The 17,769-nt window shown below is 31.4% G+C and overlaps 2 protein-coding genes and 1 pseudogene across 2 annotated transcripts; 2 read left to right on the forward strand and 1 right to left on the reverse strand.

The window, feature by feature from the left end:
- Positions 1-3,100: 3,100 nt before the first annotated feature.
- Positions 3,101-4,549, forward strand: LOC107904043 (ervatamin-B). Its single transcript, XM_016830312.2, has 2 exons — positions 3,101-3,587; positions 3,799-4,549. Exons 1-2 carry the CDS (start codon positions 3,164-3,166, stop codon positions 4,383-4,385), a joined length of 1,011 nt encoding a protein of 336 aa, XP_016685801.1. The 5' UTR covers positions 3,101-3,163; the 3' UTR covers positions 4,386-4,549.
- Positions 4,550-9,401: 4,852 nt separating this feature from the next.
- LOC121217222 (ervatamin-B-like) lies at positions 9,402-10,678 on the forward strand (annotated as a pseudogene).
- Positions 10,679-17,002: 6,324 nt separating this feature from the next.
- On the reverse strand, positions 17,003-17,386 carry LOC121217223 (uncharacterized). The gene is made up of 2 exons (XM_041092748.1): positions 17,191-17,386; positions 17,003-17,127 (listed from the first exon to the last, which is right to left on the reverse strand). Exons 1-2 carry the CDS (start codon positions 17,384-17,386, stop codon positions 17,003-17,005), a joined length of 321 nt encoding a protein of 106 aa, XP_040948682.1.
- Positions 17,387-17,769: the final 383 nt, after the last annotated feature.

Genomic DNA, 17,769 nt, shown 5'->3' on the forward strand with positions numbered 1-17,769 from the left:
GTAAATGTATTTGTATCAGTAAACTTCTGGTTTACTTTAACATGTGTTTCAATTGTACTAAATTGTAACAAATTAATAATTTCATTATCATTCATTTTACTTTGTATCCACATATAAGTGATATTATGACATTTACTACTAGAAATGTCTAAATCAATGTGAATATTATAATGTCACTAAGTCAACAAAATAAATATAATTTCCAAATAATTATATGCAATATTCGTTTCAAGGAATATGCCAAAATCTTCAAATATCTTTTTTTTTTTGCAACTTCAGGTGCACCCAACCATAACGAGCTTTAGATAGAATTATCATATTTTATTGCTCATATAGATCTTTCATAGTCAAATATTTTGCTTTTAACCCCTTCCTCGGGATGATAACAAAAGAAGATTACAAAGATTATAAAATAAATATAAATTAATAACTCAATCCTCTATTTTTCATCCTTTCAAAATAGATATTTATAGCAATAGTGATTCATATGAAATATAATATTTTCCTCATTCACAATCTCAATATAAGATCCATTATAAATATCCTTTAAAATCAATGAATTAACCATCACAAGATATTAATATATTAGCTCTTCTAGAGCTTTCAACTAATTTTATACTATCAAATATTAGAATAATATTTGTTTGTTTCAGTACCAAATAAGATAAATATTTTCTATCTGTAATGATAGAATTCATTACTACATTCTCATATCATTCTTCAAAGAATATTAACAGAAACAAAATATATAGGCATATGCCACATATGTGGTCAATAATCTTTGATATCACATTAATAACATAAGTTATCTTTACCTTTTGAAAAGTTATATTGAGAACTTTGTTCTCTTATTTATTACTATGTTCTCGCTTTTAGTGGTTCATGATTATATATTTTTTATGTTTGCATTCACTTTGGGGAATGAAACAAATCTAGTAGGACAGACTTTTAAACGTCTCCATTGATTCTTTATTTCATAATCACCATCGCAAACATGCATGGATTTCAAATCAAAATCCATCTATTCATGTTATCATGATTAATCTCCAATTATAATAAACATGATATAATAAATAATTCATAGTAAAATATACCTGAAGATTTGAGTGGTTAAAGGCTCTAATGATTACCCATAGTGCACAGGCCTTAAGTGAAGACTGCAATTGCAATAGCTTTAGAAGGCAATCAACAACAACTTGAGCAACAGATTTGGAGTGACCGTATTATACAATAAAAAAGAACCGTGCTAATAACGTGTTATAAAATAAAGAGAGATGGAGAGAATAAAGAACAAAGAAAATATGAAAGCAATATAGGAAGTAATTTATTGATCAAAAGGATGATTACAATGCTTCATCAGAGTCTCTATTTATAGGCATAAGAAGTATAAAAGAAGTAGAGATCTAATTCTAATAACTATTAAAATTTAAAGAACATTAAAACCTTATATTGATCATGACAGACATCCAATTAATAAGATATTCAAAACCGATTTAAATAATTTAACATTTTATATTTAATAATAAAAAAATTATTTAACAATAAATTTAATTTTTTATTTTTAAAAATAAATCTAAAAATATATTTAAATTTATTTTATTATATTTAAATATTAAGAAATATTATTAAAAACCTACCTATAAAAGTTTATTTTTTTAAAATAATATCAACTGGATTAAAATTAATTAAAAATTAGTACCCAAGACCAAACCCTTGGGCTGCCCAAAGTACTCCGAAAAACACACAAAACATAAATAAAGCAATAACTCTAACCCAGCCCAAGACTAGATTGCCTCCCAAAGCTACAAAGAATAAGAACTTTCTAGACTAGCCCCAGATTTTTTGACACTTGAAAACAACAAAATTAAGGAAAAAAACGACCATTGGTTTCATTTTTTAGCATCAAACCGAGCTTTCTAGATATCTCTGCTTCCTCCCATCCTCAACCTTGCTTCTTTAATCCGAAGCCTTTACCCATCATCGATAAACTTTATCTCTTTCTCTTCTCTGGAGTTCTATCTAGTTCTCTCTTCTTCTTTTTTTCTTTGGTCATCTCTTTCTCTCAAGTATCTTCCTCTCCAAAGCTTAATCACCACCTTCTCTTTCAATTTTTTTGGTCAGTTTGTCCTAAAAGCCCACCAAAACCTATAGATCCATACATGCAAATCTCTCTTCTATTAATCTCCCATCATCTATCACAGTATTTTTTTAGTTGTTTTATTTTGTTTTCTAAATTTCATTACTAGGTTTTAAGTTTTTTTTTTTATTTGGCAGAGTGTTTTTGGTAATTCAAATACCAAAATAGAAGTGAATATATAATTGGAAAACAACGTTTTTCCTTGTTTGATTGTATTTATGATTTGGTGGCGATATTTGGGTTTTTTTACTATAATCAATCTATGCTTATGCATGCTAATCCCATCCATCTGGTATGGGATAAATTGAAATATATGAAGAATAGCCAAAAAAATAAAGAAGAAAACAAAGTAGAACGAGAGAGAGAAAGAAAGGAATCTTTTCTGATTTTTTAATTGATGACTCAAACGTGTATGTCCCTTTCCCCCTGCTGTTATATGGGAAGAGGAAGATTGCCACGTGATCAAAACTGTGTTTTTAAATAATCTTATATCATCTTACGTTCGCCTAATTATATTACAAAACATAATCTTATTAAAATAATTAAGGTGTATATAATTTCACAAAGTTATAATTCTAACAAAATAATAGAGATTAGAAGGTCAAAAAATGAAAATATGTAGTAGTAATTAACATAATGTGAACTTTGGGTGTTTTCCTAAAATAGATTTTCAATTCAAGAGAAAGAAAAATAGAAAATATTGTGAGTAGGGTTCATCAATTAGAAAGATTACAATTTTCTCTTTCATATTATATTGTGAGCAGAGTTTTTATTGGTCAAATTTGGATTTTGCTAAGAAAAAAAATACTTTTCTTCTTTTTTTTAAAAAAAAATAGACTTGACTGGCATTTTAGTTGAATTTTCATACGATGACTTAATTAAAAAAATATTTATTTCAATAATTTTTTTGTAGTATATATATACGTTCATTGAGTGCTAGTTCTTCACAACTTAGCAATTAGCAAAGAAAAAAGCCCTTAAATTAGTGAAGTATCTCTGCTTGTATTGCAAAAAAAAAAAAAACAAATGATGAGTTTAATCCATGTGTTTTTGTTTTTAATTCTTGGGACATTGGTATCTCTTGCCATGTGTCGAACAATTCTTGAAAGCACCATTGTTGACAAACATGAGCAATGGATGGTTGATTTCAGTCGAAAATATGAGAGCAAATTAGAGAAGGAGAAGCGTCTTAATATATTCAAAGACAACTTGGAATATATTGAGAGCTTCAACAATGGCGGAAATAGGAGTTTTAAGTTAGGCCTCAATGAATTTGCAGACATGACACAGGATGAATTCATTGCAACTCACACTGGATACAAGATGCAGAACAATCCCACATTGTTGGAATCAACACCGTTTATGTATGAAAACTACTCAAACGCTCCGAAAAGCTTCGATTGGAGGGACCAAAATGCCGTTACTCATATTAAGAATCAGGGCCAATGTGGTAAGTCTCCATAATATATATAAACCCATAAAACTCTAGATTAAATTGGTGTTACGAGAGTATTTTAATAATTTCACAACCGAGTTAGTTTTCAGTTGATACGTAACACTAAAATTAATTAAAAATTTAAAATAATTATATATACTGCTCCCCCAAGCATTTATTTATTCACTAATACTTGAAAAGGGTTATTTGTTGGTTTACTTTGCAGGATGTTGTTGGGCATTTTCAGCAGTGGCAGCCGTTGAAGGGTTAATCAAAATCAAAACTGGTAAATTAATCCCATTATCTGAGCAACAACTGTTGGATTGCAGCAGAAATGGAGGAAACCAAGGTTGCGAAGGAGGATGGATGATGAATGCTTTCGATTACATTAGCCAAAACCAAGGAATAACCTCTGAAGAAAGCTACCCATATAAAGAAATGCAAGAAACTTGCGACACACAGATAAACGAAGTTGCCACCATCAGTGGCTATCAAATGGTGCCTAAAAACGACGAAGAAGCATTGCTTAAAGCCGTCACGAATCAACCGGTCTCAGTTGCACTTGAAGGCCATGGACGAGACTTTCGGTTTTACAATGGTGGAGTGTTTAAAGGAGATTGTGGAAATTCTCTCACCCATGCAGTCACCATTGTTGGATATGGGACAAGTGAAGAAGGTTTAAACTATTGGCTGATTAAGAATTCATGGGGACAAAGTTGGGGTGAAAATGGGTATATGAAGATTCAAAGGAATGTGGAAAGGAAAGGTGGCTTATGTGGTATCGCCATGAAAGCTTCGTATCCAATAGCATAAGTTCATATTACTACAATTAGTTAGCCGTGTCAAATGGTCTAAGATATATGTTGTACTCGTGTTTTTCTTCCTTTCATTTGGTGTTGATGTTTGTGGTTTGTTTGGAACTATGAGTCTTGCACTCTTGCCAACCTTTTATCTATATAATGAATAAATGATTATTTATTAAAAAAAAAAGCTTCCAAAAAGTTTGATAGTTATGTATATAGAAACAACTATTTGGCAATTGTTTTTCTTTTATTAAAAAAATATTTTAAAATTTTAAACAAAATGGTGATTTGAATTTGATGAGTATAATTTCTTAAATAAAAATAATTCGTTCCTCATGTTTGTCAACAATAATTAAGATAAATTACATAATTAATCACTCAATTATTAACTTGTTTTTGTATGAAACTCTCATTCATTTACAAAAATCGTATCATCTTCAGTTTTTTTACTATGAATATATCCACAAGTCGGCCAAATCTCTCACTTATTATTTCAATCCAATATTTGCCAACATGTGGAGCAAGAATCTCAACATAGAGAGAAATCGCTATTAAAACTCTTTAATTTCATCATTTTTAATTTTCGTATTTTTTTTTAATTTTCGTATTAACACAATCCAAAATTTAATAGCAAAACTCACATTTCATATTCATTAAAAATATTTGAATAAAATATCATCATAAAATGCGAAGTAAGCGAATTTTTAAAAATTGACTTTAGAAACTTATGAAATATCTACATAAAATGCCAATCAAGTCAATATTTTAATTGCCTAACTTAAGAAATATCTAAATTAAATTCCAACCAACCATTTTTTTAATGAATATTTTAGTTTTCTATTAGCAAAATCCAAATTGACTAAAAGCCTACTAAATATTTGTTTTTCTTCACTCGAATTGACCGGTTGTAAATACAACAAGAACAACATTTTAAAGTTCAAATTTACAGCGTCCCATAATGTAACGTTTTCAACAATTGAAAATTGACGTTTGACATCAATTCTAATGCTCACCACCTAGCTTTAAACATGTCTCCACGATTTATACCTGCTATCGCCAAGTTTGAAGCCATTTCATTTCCTTTTTTTTCTGCCATAAAAAATACAAAACTACCTACCTTCTCAATTTTCCTCTCAATATCTGCAAATGTTAATTGTGGTGACAATGGTCTCATCGACTTGTTTGCACACCAGTTGAACACCACTTTAGAACCAATTTCTACAAACAGTGAGTCATTTATCTTCCATTCCAGAGATATAAATACTTCCAATGCTAAAAGCACCGCTCCTGCCTCTGTCGAATCAGCATCATTTGCTACAATAGGACCTGAAAATAGAGCTCTTGCAACACCGTCCATATCTCTCAAAACACCTCCACAACCTGCACTATCCTCATTTGCTATCCCACATACATTGAACTTTAAACATCCTTGCGGAAGAGGGCACCTTATTGATGAGGATGATCTGGATTTAATTGTGTCTATCTTGCACTTGTTCGAACAAATCCACCAAGAGCTCTCCTACATCAATAAATCATCATAGATAGACCTTATCCACAATAATGCCCTCATCTTTGATTGAAAAATCAAAGTTTCCATGGTCATCATTTTTCTTTCAAAGACAAGTCCATTTCTTGCCAACCATACTGTCCAACAGGCTATCGAAATTGATATCAACCATAAGCTTTTCTAGATTCTAGCCAATTTCATATTATAACACAATGAGTATAATTCATCAAATCCTTCTATCGATTCCCATTCAACCTTCCACCAATTGAAAATTTTATATCAAAATCCTTCAATAAATTTGCATTTGAAGAACAAATGATCCGGAACCGTTTCAAATCATGGGCAACCGACCGAGATGTTTTGAAGTTTCACCCCTCTTTTGACAAGAAATTCCTTTGTAGGAATTCTATCAATAGCGAGCATCCAAAGAAAGCTTCCCACTTTCGGTGGTACCTTTAATTTCCATATTTTTTCAAAAGAAAAATTTATATCATCCCCTCCATCTATTATCAATAATGTAGCACACTTCCTTATGATAAATTCCCCATTACTATCGTGTACCCAACAAAGCCGATCGTCCACCCAGGAACTAACTCCGTGCTACTCACTTTATCCTCCAATCTACGAAGCATCTCTTCCTCTCTTTCCAATAAGGATCTAGTAAAGAGTTCGCTCCACTTTACTCTGTTAAATCCATTATTTCTTGAGTAATCTGCTACTGTACCTCCTTTTTATCTTGCTAAGTGAAACAGCCTTAGAAATTCCAATTTTAGTGGACAATTACTACACCATATGTCTACCCAAAACATCGTCATCCTTCTATTCCTAACCCACCAACAAAAAGCTTCATAATACCTCTCCAAACAATCGACATATCTTTTGTACAAGTCGTCCTAAATCACCACTGTTGCAAGCTCAAACCATACTTCGCTAGGATAACTTTTTGCCATAACACATTTTTCTCGATCGCAAATCTCCAGCTCCATTTAGCCAATAATGCTCTATTTTTTATTTAATATTCACCACTACCGCTCTTCCCTTCTCCTTTGGATGCTACAATGCATTGGAAAAATGAATTACAGAAAGTGAAGATAGGATTAAGGAGATCGATGAAGCTAGTGAACATAGAGAACTGACTAAGTTAGAGATGGAGGAATTAAAAAAGTTAAATACTGAACTTTGAGAAGCAATTAAATTTAAAGAATCAGTTTGGCATCAAAAATCAAGGATTACATGGTTAAAAAAAGGGGATACTAATTCAACTTTTTCCATAGAGCAGTGAAGATCAAAGCTAAAAGGAATATGGTAGATAGATTGAAAATAGGGAGTCATTGGTGCAGTGAACCTAAGGAGATGAAAGAGAGACAGTACAATTTTTTCAAAAATTATTTTAATTGCCTAGTGAGGAAGTGGAGAATGAACTTGGAACTGAATTTTAGAAAGCTAAATTAGGAGAAGGCTTTGAAACTGGAGCCACCATTTTTTTATAGATGAGATTAAAGAGGCAGTATGGAATTGTGATTAATCGAAAGCACCTAGATCGGACTGTTTTATCCTGTGCTTTCTAGAAAAAGTTGGGAGATAGTAAAGGAGTGTAATACCCCAAAATTTTTAATTTTGTTATTGTGAAAATATGACACAAATATCTGTCAGCTTTAGTGGTTATGAGTTCTAGAACTGTTTGGGAGGTCCCAAGTTCAAGCCTTCGCTTGGGCAAATTTTGGTATTATTCAGTAGGCTTTTATTTGATTGCTGATAAAAATTTATCAGAATGGGGCTACTGGTCTGGTGGTTAAGCGGAGTGGTAGTGTTTGAGGTGTGTGGCGTGGTGGAGTTCAAATTAAATTGGACTGCTAAGTAGTTGTGTTTTAGTGGGTTAATAGGGAGTGTTTTTAGGAGATAATTAGGGAGAAGTTATTAAAATAAGATTTTCTCTTTATCAGTTTTCTATTTTCTATTTTTTCTTTTCCCAACAAATTTTCTGACGTTAGACTTTTGTTTCTCTGCCGTGTTTTCTCCCTTCTTGTTCACTTTTGGTTTTTGCTCCCCTTTGGCCGAATCTTGTTTCTTCTCTTTCCCCTCTCTTTTCGTTTCTATATTTTTTTTACGAGTCATCTCTTTGGGTGCAACTTTAGACTTCATCTGTTTCAGTAAGTGGAATTTTCCCCTTAGTTATCGTATTTCGATTAGGTAATTAACAAAGTGTTCGTTTTACTCCCGTTTAGGTGTTGTTCAAAGGTTTTAAGCGGATATTCCAGTGTGTGGAGGCGACTGGTTATCGGATTAGTCGCGGTAAGTTTTTGAATCATCGTTAGTTTAGTTTCTCGAGTTTTATGTTGACGATATTTGGTTGATTGATGAATCAAGTGATTAATTAAGGGATATATTGGTCAAATATAGGTTTCTGAAGGCTCGAGTTACTTTGCACAATGAATCGATACCAGGTGTATACCCAAAATGCAAAAAATAGGCTTCGGCGAAAAGTCAAAATTGCTTGTTGTCTAGAAATAAGAGAAATAAGAGAAAATGATACGAAAAATTATAGAGAAAAGAAATAAGGGTGTTATAAACTTGCAAATCAACATACTGCACTAAATAGTTTTGGGCAGCAGCAGTAGCCTAATTTTTAAAAATCATCAAAAATAGTGGAAATTAAGTTAGAGGTTGAATAAAATATGACTTGATTGGCATTTTAGTTGAATTCTGATAAGATGACTTGCAAATACTTTTCTTTTTTCTGAAAAACAAAAATGACTTGATTGGCGTTTTAGTTGAATTCTGATAAGATGACTTAATTAAAAAAATTATTTCAATAGTTTTTTTTGTAGTATATATATACGTTCATTAATTATTATAATTATGATTTATAAATTTATTTAAATATAATATATTTATTAGTATATAAATTGAAATAAAAAATTTAATAAAATGTGTTTCTAGATAATCTTATATATATTCTGTAAATCAATCATTTGAATCTTATATTCTATCTAGATGAACCAAACAAGAGAATTTAATATTACACTCATAATCTTACGTTCCCCTAATTATATTACAAAACATAATCTTATTAAAATAATTAAGGTGTATATAATTTCACAAAGTTACAATTCTAACAAAATAATAGAGATTAGAAGGTCAAAAAGTGAAAATATGTAGTAGTAATTAACATAATGTGAACTTTGGGTGTTTTCCTAAAATCGATTTTCAATTCAAGAGAAAGAAAAATAGAAAATATTGTGAGTAGGGTTCATCAATTAGAAAGATTACAATTTTCTCTTTCATATTATATTGTGAACAGAGTTTTTATTTGTCAAATTTGGATTTTGCTAAGAAAAAAAATACTTTTCTTCTTTTTTTTTTTAAAAAAAAAGACTTGATTGGCATTTTAGTTGAATTTTCGTAAGATGACTTAATTAAAAAATATTTATTTCAATAATTTTTTTGCAGTATATATATACGTTCATTGAGTGCTAGTTCCTCACAACTTAGCAATTAGCAAAGAAAAAAGCCCTTAAATTAGTGAAGTATCTCTGCTTGTATTGCAAAAAAAAAAAAATGATGAGTTTAATCCATGTGTTTTTGTTTTTAATTCTTGGGACATTGGAATCTCTTGCCATGTGTCGAACAATTCTTGAAAGCACCATTGTTGACAAACATGAGCAATGGATGGTTGATTTCAGTCGAAAATATGAGAGCCAATTGGAGAAGGAGAAGCGTCTTAATATATTCAAAGACAACTTGGAATATATTGAGAGCTTAAACAATGGCGGAAATAGGAGTTTTAAGTTAGGCCCCAATGAATTTGCAGACATGACACAGAATGAATTCATTGCAACTCACACTGGATACAAGATGCCGAACAATTCCACATTGTTCGAATCAACATCTTTATGTATGAAAACTACTCAAACGCTCCGACAAACTTCGATTGGAGGGACCAAAATGCCGTTACTCATATTAAGAATCAGGGTCAATGTGGCAAGTCTCGATAATACATATAATTAAATTGGTGTTATGAGCGTATTTTAATAATTTCACAACTGAGTTAGTTTCCAGTTGATACGTAACACTAAAATTAATTAAAATTTTAAAATAATTATATATATTGCTCCCCCCAAGCATTTATTTATTCACTAATACTTGAAAAGGGTTATTTGTTAGTTTACTTTGCAGGATGTTGTTGGGCATTTTCAGCAGTGGCAACCGTTGAAGGGTTAATCAAAATCAACACTAGTAAATTAATCCCATTATCTGAGCAACAACTGTTGGATTGCAGCAGAAATGGAGGAAACCAAGGTTGCAAAGGAGGATGGATGATGAATGCTTTCGATTACATTAGCCAAAACCAAGGAATAACCTCTGAAGAAAGCTACCCATATAAAGAAATGCAAGAAACTTGCGACACACAGATAAACGAAGTTGCCACCATCAGTGGCTATCAATGGTGCCTAAAAACGACGAAGAAGCATTGCTTAAGGCCGTCGTGAATCAACCGGTCTCGGTTGCACTTGACGGCTATGAACGAGACTTTCATTTGTACAGTGGTGGAGTGTTTACAGGAGATTGTGGAAATTCTCTCAACCATGCAGTCACCATTGTTGGATATGGGACAAGTGAAGAAGGTTTAAACTATTGGCTGATTAAGAATTCATGGGGACAAAGATGGGGTGAAAATGGGTATATGAAGATTCAAAGGAATGTGGAAAGGCAAGGTGGCTTATGTGGTATCGCCATGAAAGCTTCGTATCCAACTGCATAAGTTCATATTACTACAATTAGTTAGCCGTGTCAAATGGTCTGAGATATATGTTGTACTCGTGTTTGTCTTCCTTCATTTGGTGTTGATGTTTGTGGTTTGCTCTTGCCAACCTTTTATCTATATAATGAATAAATCGTATCACCTTCGATCTTTTCTGCTATGAATATATCCACAATTCTTCCAAATCTCTCACATCTTATTTCAATCCAATATCTGCCACCATTTGGAGCTAAAATCTCTAACATACAGAGCTTGCAATTAAATTGTAAAAATTAAATTACAATTAAATTTTATATGAAAATTACGCATCACAAATTCATTAAAATTATTTGAATAAAATAACATCATAAATGTGAAGTAAGCCAATTTTTAAAAATTGACTTTAGAAAATTATAAAATATCTACATAAAATGCCAATCAAAGTCAATATTTTAAATGCCTAACTTAAGAAATATGTAATTAAATGCAAACCAACCATTTTTTTAATGAATATTTTAGTTTTCTATTAGCAAAATCCAAAATTGACCAATAAAAAGCCTACTAACTATAATTAAGGAAATTATACTGTAAGGCCCAAATTTTGGCCCCGGCCCAAGACAGATAAAAATAAACAAAATAAACCAAAAATGAATAAAAAGTCCACATTACAGCAGGCCCATGTGACCCAAACCCAAATACAAATTAAAACCTAATAGCCCAAAACTAACCCCAACCTAAGCCCACAACATTAACATTTTCGGCAGAAAGGCACAACAAACCCTAGTCCCCAAACCTCTTTGCGCCGCCGCTCCTCCCACGCACGCCACCACTACCGCACATCACCACGCTCGTCTGACATCTGCAAAGAATTGAATGCAACAACAAACAAAGAAGCACGCGGGTAATAATGGTAGTTAATAGAAACAGACAGCAGAAGAAGCATTTTTTTTATTCGGCCTCTTTGTTTTCTTGTTTTTTTTTCTTTTAGTTATTTATTTGTTTTATCTTATTTTATTTTTTTCCTTCTTTTGCAAATCTATTTTGAATAACTATAATAAAAAATCAAAAAGCAAAAAATAATGGGAAGGGAAACTCACCGGAGTTGGCCGTGACCGTGCCGGCAGAGGGTCTCTCCTCCATCGCCAGCCACCGGTCTTTGTGGCCGCGGCGGTGGCGCGCCAGGGGCTAGGAAACCCAAGGATCGGGTGTTTAAAAATAAGGGGAGAGATTTTGAAACTTAAAAAAAAAACAAACAGAGGCTGGAATGAAATTTTTTTTGTTTAAATGCACTAAGTAAAACGACGCCGTTTTGCAACTAGGGATCAGGTGCCAAAACTATGTCGTTTTGGCCCTGACCCGCAAACTGACCCTTCTACCCTCAGGATCCGCGCGTTTCTGCAATAAAGGGTATATTTTCACGCGAGGTCCCTCCTCTTTGGCGTCTTAATGCAATATGGTCCCATTTTGATTTTTTTTTAATTTGGTCGCATATTTTTCAAGCGTTTCATTTTAGTCCGCATTGAAACACAGCACATGAGTGCTGGGAATATTTTCTCAATTAGTCCCTCACTGTTAAAGTGCGTTCTACCTCGACCCTTAATGACTTTTACTTATTTATAGCTTCAATTCTGATCCGATTCTAGTATCATCCTTGATCCATTTTTTTATTTTTTATATACTCTTTTATTATCATTTGTTTCAAGTTTTTTATTTATTTATAATCTATTGTAAACTGATTTGCATGTTATTTATCTAATTCTTTTAATACATCATCTATTTTAATTATTTCTCACCCCTTAATGTCGGGAAAACTATCAAATCAATGTTATCACAAATCATGTCATAATTGAATCTTGAATACATTCAAAACATCTAATAATATAAAGAAACTTGTAATTAATATATTCCCAACTTTCTTTGAGGATTCACTCATCTTTGTGCATTGTGATGGAGCAATTGGAACATATACGCACATACAAAAATTCAAAGATGAGAAATATTTAGCTCTTAATCAAAAACCAATTGTAATGGGGAGTATTTATAACCTATTGGCTTGATGCGTACAACACGTAAATCAACATAATCTCATGTTGAAATAGGAAGTTTAGTTCTCATAAGTCATGGTTTAGACATTAATCAGAGGTGTTCAATCAATAATTTTTCTAAACCATCATGCGCAAAATTTTACAAAAGTTTTTCAGACTCAATCAATAAAAGATTGAGATATAAACTCATCAGTATTACCAAGATGAATTGTCTTAATTGCATGATAGAAATTAATTATTTAAACAAACAATCTTGCAAACGACAGGTTGCAACATATATGTGATTATTTTGTAGATGCATCTATCAAAATCATATAATATCAAAACTATCCATATGGTGGATGAATGCACCCATATTCATTTCAGAAATATAAGACATTAAATATCAACTTTAGCTAGTAAGTTTCTAACAATCAGTTTTCTTTGAGAACAAGCAACATATGAGAATTCTTTTAAATTAAAAAATCTTCTGGTTCTTTAATGAATGTTCATATGAATTCTTAATTAATTTTCGCATCATATATGATCCATGATCGTCTATCTGGTCACTCCAAGTAGTAAATGTATTTGTATCAGTAAACTTTTGGTTTACTTTAACATGTGTTTCAATTGTACTAAATTGTAACAAATTAATAATTTCATTATCATTCATTTTACTTTGTATCCACATATAAGTGATATTATGACATTTACTACTAGAAATGTCTAAATCAATGTGAATATTATAATGTCACTAAGTCAATAAAATAAATATAATTTCCAAATAATTATATGCAATATTTGTTTCAAGGAATATGCCAAAATCTTCAAATATTCTTTTTTTTTGCACCTTTAGGTTTATCCAACTATAACGAGCTTTAGATAGAATTATCATATTTTATTGCTTATATAGATCTTTCACAATCAAATATTTTGCTTTTAACCCCTTCATGGGGATGATGACAAAAGAAGATTACAAAGATTATAAAATAAATATAAATTAATAACCCAATCCTCTCTTTTTCATCCTTTCAAAATAGATATTTATAGCAATAGTGATTCATATGAAATATAATATTTTCCTCATTCACAATCTTAATATAAGATCCATTATAAATATCCTTTAAAATCAATGAATTTATAACCATCACAAGATATTAATATATTAGCTCTTCTAGAGCTTTCAACTAATTTTATACTATCAAATATTGTAATAATATTTGTTTGTTTCAGTGCCAAATAAGATAAATATTTTCTATCTGTAATGATAAAATTCATTACTACATTCTCATATCACATATCCTTCTTCAAAGAATATTAACAGAAACAAAATATTTAGTCATATACCACATATGTGGTCAATAATCTTTTATATCACATTGATAACATAAGTTATCTTTACCCTTTAAAGAGTTATCTTGAGAACTCTCATTGTTCTCTTATTTATTACTATGTTCTCGCTTTTATTGGTTCATGATTATATATTTTTTATGTTTGCGTTCACTTTGGGGAATGAAACAAATCTAGTAGGACAGACTTTTAAACGTCTCCATTGATTCTTTATTTCATAATCACCATAGCAAACATGCATGGATTTCAAATCAAAATCCATCTATTCATGTTGTCATGATTAATCTCCAATTATAATAAACATGATATAATAAATAAATCATAGTAAAATATACCTAAAGATTTGAGTGGTTAAAGGCTCTAATGATTACCCATAGTGCATAGGCCTTAATTGAAGACTGCAATTGCAATAGCTTTAGAAGGCAATCAACAACAACTTGAGCAACAGATTTGGAGTGACCGTATTATAAAATAAAAAAGAATCGTGCTGATAACGTGTTATAAAATAAAGAGAGATGGAGAGAATAAAGAACAAAGAAAATATGAAAGCAATATAGGATGTACTTTATTGATCAAAATGATGATTACAATGCTTCATCAGAGTCTCTATTTATAGGCATAAGAAGTATAAAAGAAGTAGAGATCTAATTCTAATAACTATTAGAATTTAAAGTACATTAAAACCTTATCTTGATCATGATGGACATCCAGTTAATAAGATATTCATAACATATTTAAATAATTTAACATTTTATATTTAATAATAAAATAATTATTTAACAATAGATTTATTTTTTAATTCTAAAAATAAATCTAAAAATCATATTTAATTTATTTCATTATATTTAAATATTAAGAAATATTATTAAAAACCTACCTATAAAAGTTTATTTTTTTAACTAATATCAACTGGATTAAAATTAATTAAAAATTAGTACCCAAGACCAAATGCTTAGCACGCCAATGTGTTCATGGAAAACCGATTAGACAATCGATCCTTTCGGAATTCCAACTGTACGTCGAACCACACTAACTCAAACGACGTCCTTTTTGACTTAGTGTTGATTCGACTTTGTGAGTTGACAAAATCATACTCTTAATCCAGAGAAATAATAAATACTAAAAATTAGGAGTTAAATTGTTCGGGTTCGTAACTGGGTCTTTGATAGGGTTAACACCAACCTAAAGCTGAAATGGGTTTAGTTGACTAAAGTTTGGGGCATGTTGGAGTTGGGCATATCTGGAGAGGTTGGATAAATGAAAAAGAAATTTAGGTGGGTGGGTGTGGGTGACGCAAGGTTTGGCTGCTAGTGTTATATTTCCAAAGCTGGAAATTAATAAATGGAAAAATATTAAGAACTAATGACAGCAAATAAATTTGCAAGAAGGAAAGAAATATTGTATTTAAAAGATGAAAGCTTGATCATGAAAAAAAAACTTGATTCTCAAATGAACATAATAGCACCTATTTATACTAGTGGCTTTGAGCCAACTTTCCTAATTAAAAGGCACTACACATAGAAAGTGCATAAAATCAAGGAAAAATATTCCTGTGATCAAAATAAATCCCTACATAATCTTTTACTAAGTCAATCAGAAAATTTTAGCCAATGAAAACTTTTCAAAATTCCATTTTGGCCCTCCTTCTTTGCTCCTTCCTTCAATCTAATCCAATCGCTTCCTTTTTCTTCTATTTAGCCCCAAATTGCACCCCTGTATAAAATTCAATATAAACATGGAAAAATCAGTGGTGCATTCTCACAAATTGACCAATTTAATTACATAAAATAGGTAACTTCAGCATTTAATCAAATCCCCCTACTTAGCTCATGCTAGTCCTCTAGCATTTTGTATGTATCTGCAAAAGGAATACAAATTTCCTCCATAATAGGACTTGACCCCCATGGTTTGCACAATTCAACAATTTAGTCATTACATATTAATATCTCAAAGAACCTAGCCTAAGAAATAAGAAAATATATTTCAGAATTTATTAGAACTTGATAGACCTACCCCTCATTTTATTTTTATTTTTTTGTGTACTTAGGACATTTTCGAATTTTTTTACGCGAGACATGATGACAATCCAAGCATCATGTTCTTGTTACTCTTAACATTCGTATCAGAGGAGTATTATTATTTATTCTCTCTTTTTTTCTTTTTTTTCATGAGAAGGCAGAAAATTGACATGTGACATAAGGTAGCAATCAAGCAAACTCATAATTCCTGAAAAAATTTCTTACCCAGTAAGTCTAGGCTTTATGTGTAAAGAACTAAATAGCTAAATAGGTCAAACCATAAGTGTATCATCCCAATTTATCAAAAGAAAAATTTTACCTTTAACAAAAAACATGCAAAAACAACGACAACAGATAAGCAAAATAGAAATATATGTTCCCTTCCCCTTACTTATTTTACATTGTCCCAATGTAATTAAATTCAATTAAAGTATAAAAAGTAAAGGTAAGTAGGGAAAAGAAAAAGAAATTCCCCATGTATTTCAATGTCATTGAGGGTTGCCTTGTAGGTGTGTGAGAACGTCTGTCACTAAGGTGCATAAAGAGTCGAGTCCTCTCGATTCGGGTCAATTGAGTTTTGACAGAAGTGGGGGCTTAAATTTTGTCTTGGAAGGTTTACCTACAAAAGAAAATAAAATAGAAGGAAGAAAAAATAAAAATAAAATAAAATATTTTTTTTTTTTATTTCTCAAATTTATAGCTTAGCTAATGTTATGTTTAAATATTCAAGAAATAAATTATTAAAAACCAAGATTATGAGATTTAGTAAAATAGTCATCATAAATGCACTAGGGCAATTCCCAGGAAAGAGAGGTGAGTCACAATGGACATTCTTAAGTACAAAGTCTTTCCTTAGACAGAACCGATCCTAGACATGCATTTTCACTTTCCTTTTTACCTTCCAAGAATTTTATTTGCATAAAGGAAAATTTTGGGTCGCCTCTGAACAGCGCTATGTTTAATGTCGTTAGCTCGACGACCTATTATTCAAGTTCTGGGCTCCTCGAGATCAATCTCCTCAATTGTGTGTGTTTGAAAATTCTCATAAAAGGGTTTCAGTCGTTGTCCATTCACCTTGAAGCACTTCTGGGTTTCTTCGCTTTGAATTTCTACTGCACCATTCAAGAATAAATTAGTAATAGTAAATGGACCTATCCATTTGGATCGAAGCTTACCAGTGAAAATTTTTAAGGTGGAGTCGTATAGGAGAACTTTTTGTCCTATTGAAAACTGCTTCCTAGTGATTAACTTATCATGAAACTCCTTCATCTTTTCTTTATAAACTAGAGCATTTTCATATGCATCATTTCTAATTTCCTCGAGCTCTTGGATGTCCAACTTCTGACACCTTCCTACAGACTCCATCTCCATATTACACTACTTAACTACCCAAAACGTCTTATGCTCCAATTCGACCGGGAGATGGCACGGTTTACCAAAAATGAGTCGGTAAGGTGACATGTCTATCGGTCCCCTGTAAGCTGTCCGATAAGCCCAAAGTGCGTCATTTAGTCTCATACTCCAATCCTTTCTGTTAGGTTTAACAGCCTTTTCCAAAATAAACTTGATTTCTCGATTTGGCACTTCAGCTTGCCTGTTTGTTTGTGGATGGTAAGCAGTGGCAATTCGTTGAATCACTCTATATTTATCCATAAGTGCACTTACAAGTTTATTGCAACAATGAGTTCCTCTGTCACTGATTAGTGCTCGTGGAGTGTCATACCTAGAAAATATAGAACTTTTAAGAAAGTCAA

Source organism: Gossypium hirsutum, chromosome D05 (assembly GCF_007990345.1).
Source record: "Gossypium hirsutum isolate 1008001.06 chromosome D05, Gossypium_hirsutum_v2.1, whole genome shotgun sequence".
NCBI lineage: Eukaryota > Viridiplantae > Streptophyta > Magnoliopsida > Malvales > Malvaceae > Gossypium > Gossypium hirsutum.

Coding starts and splice junctions, on each gene's coding strand:
- LOC107904043 (XM_016830312.2), top strand. CDS start 3,164: ATGATGAGTTTAATCCATGTGTTTTTGTTTTTAATTCTTGGGACATTG. Junction 3,588..3,798: donor TAAGAATCAGGGCCAATGTG/GTAAGTCTCCAT, acceptor TTTACTTTGCAG/GATGTTGTTGGGCATTTTCA.
- LOC121217223 (XM_041092748.1), bottom strand. CDS start 17,386: ATGGAGATGGAGTCTGTAGGAAGGTGTCAGAAGTTGGACATCCAAGAG. Junction 17,128..17,190: donor CACCTTAAAAATTTTCACTG/GTAAGCTTCGAT, acceptor TGAATGGTGCAG/TAGAAATTCAAAGCGAAGAA.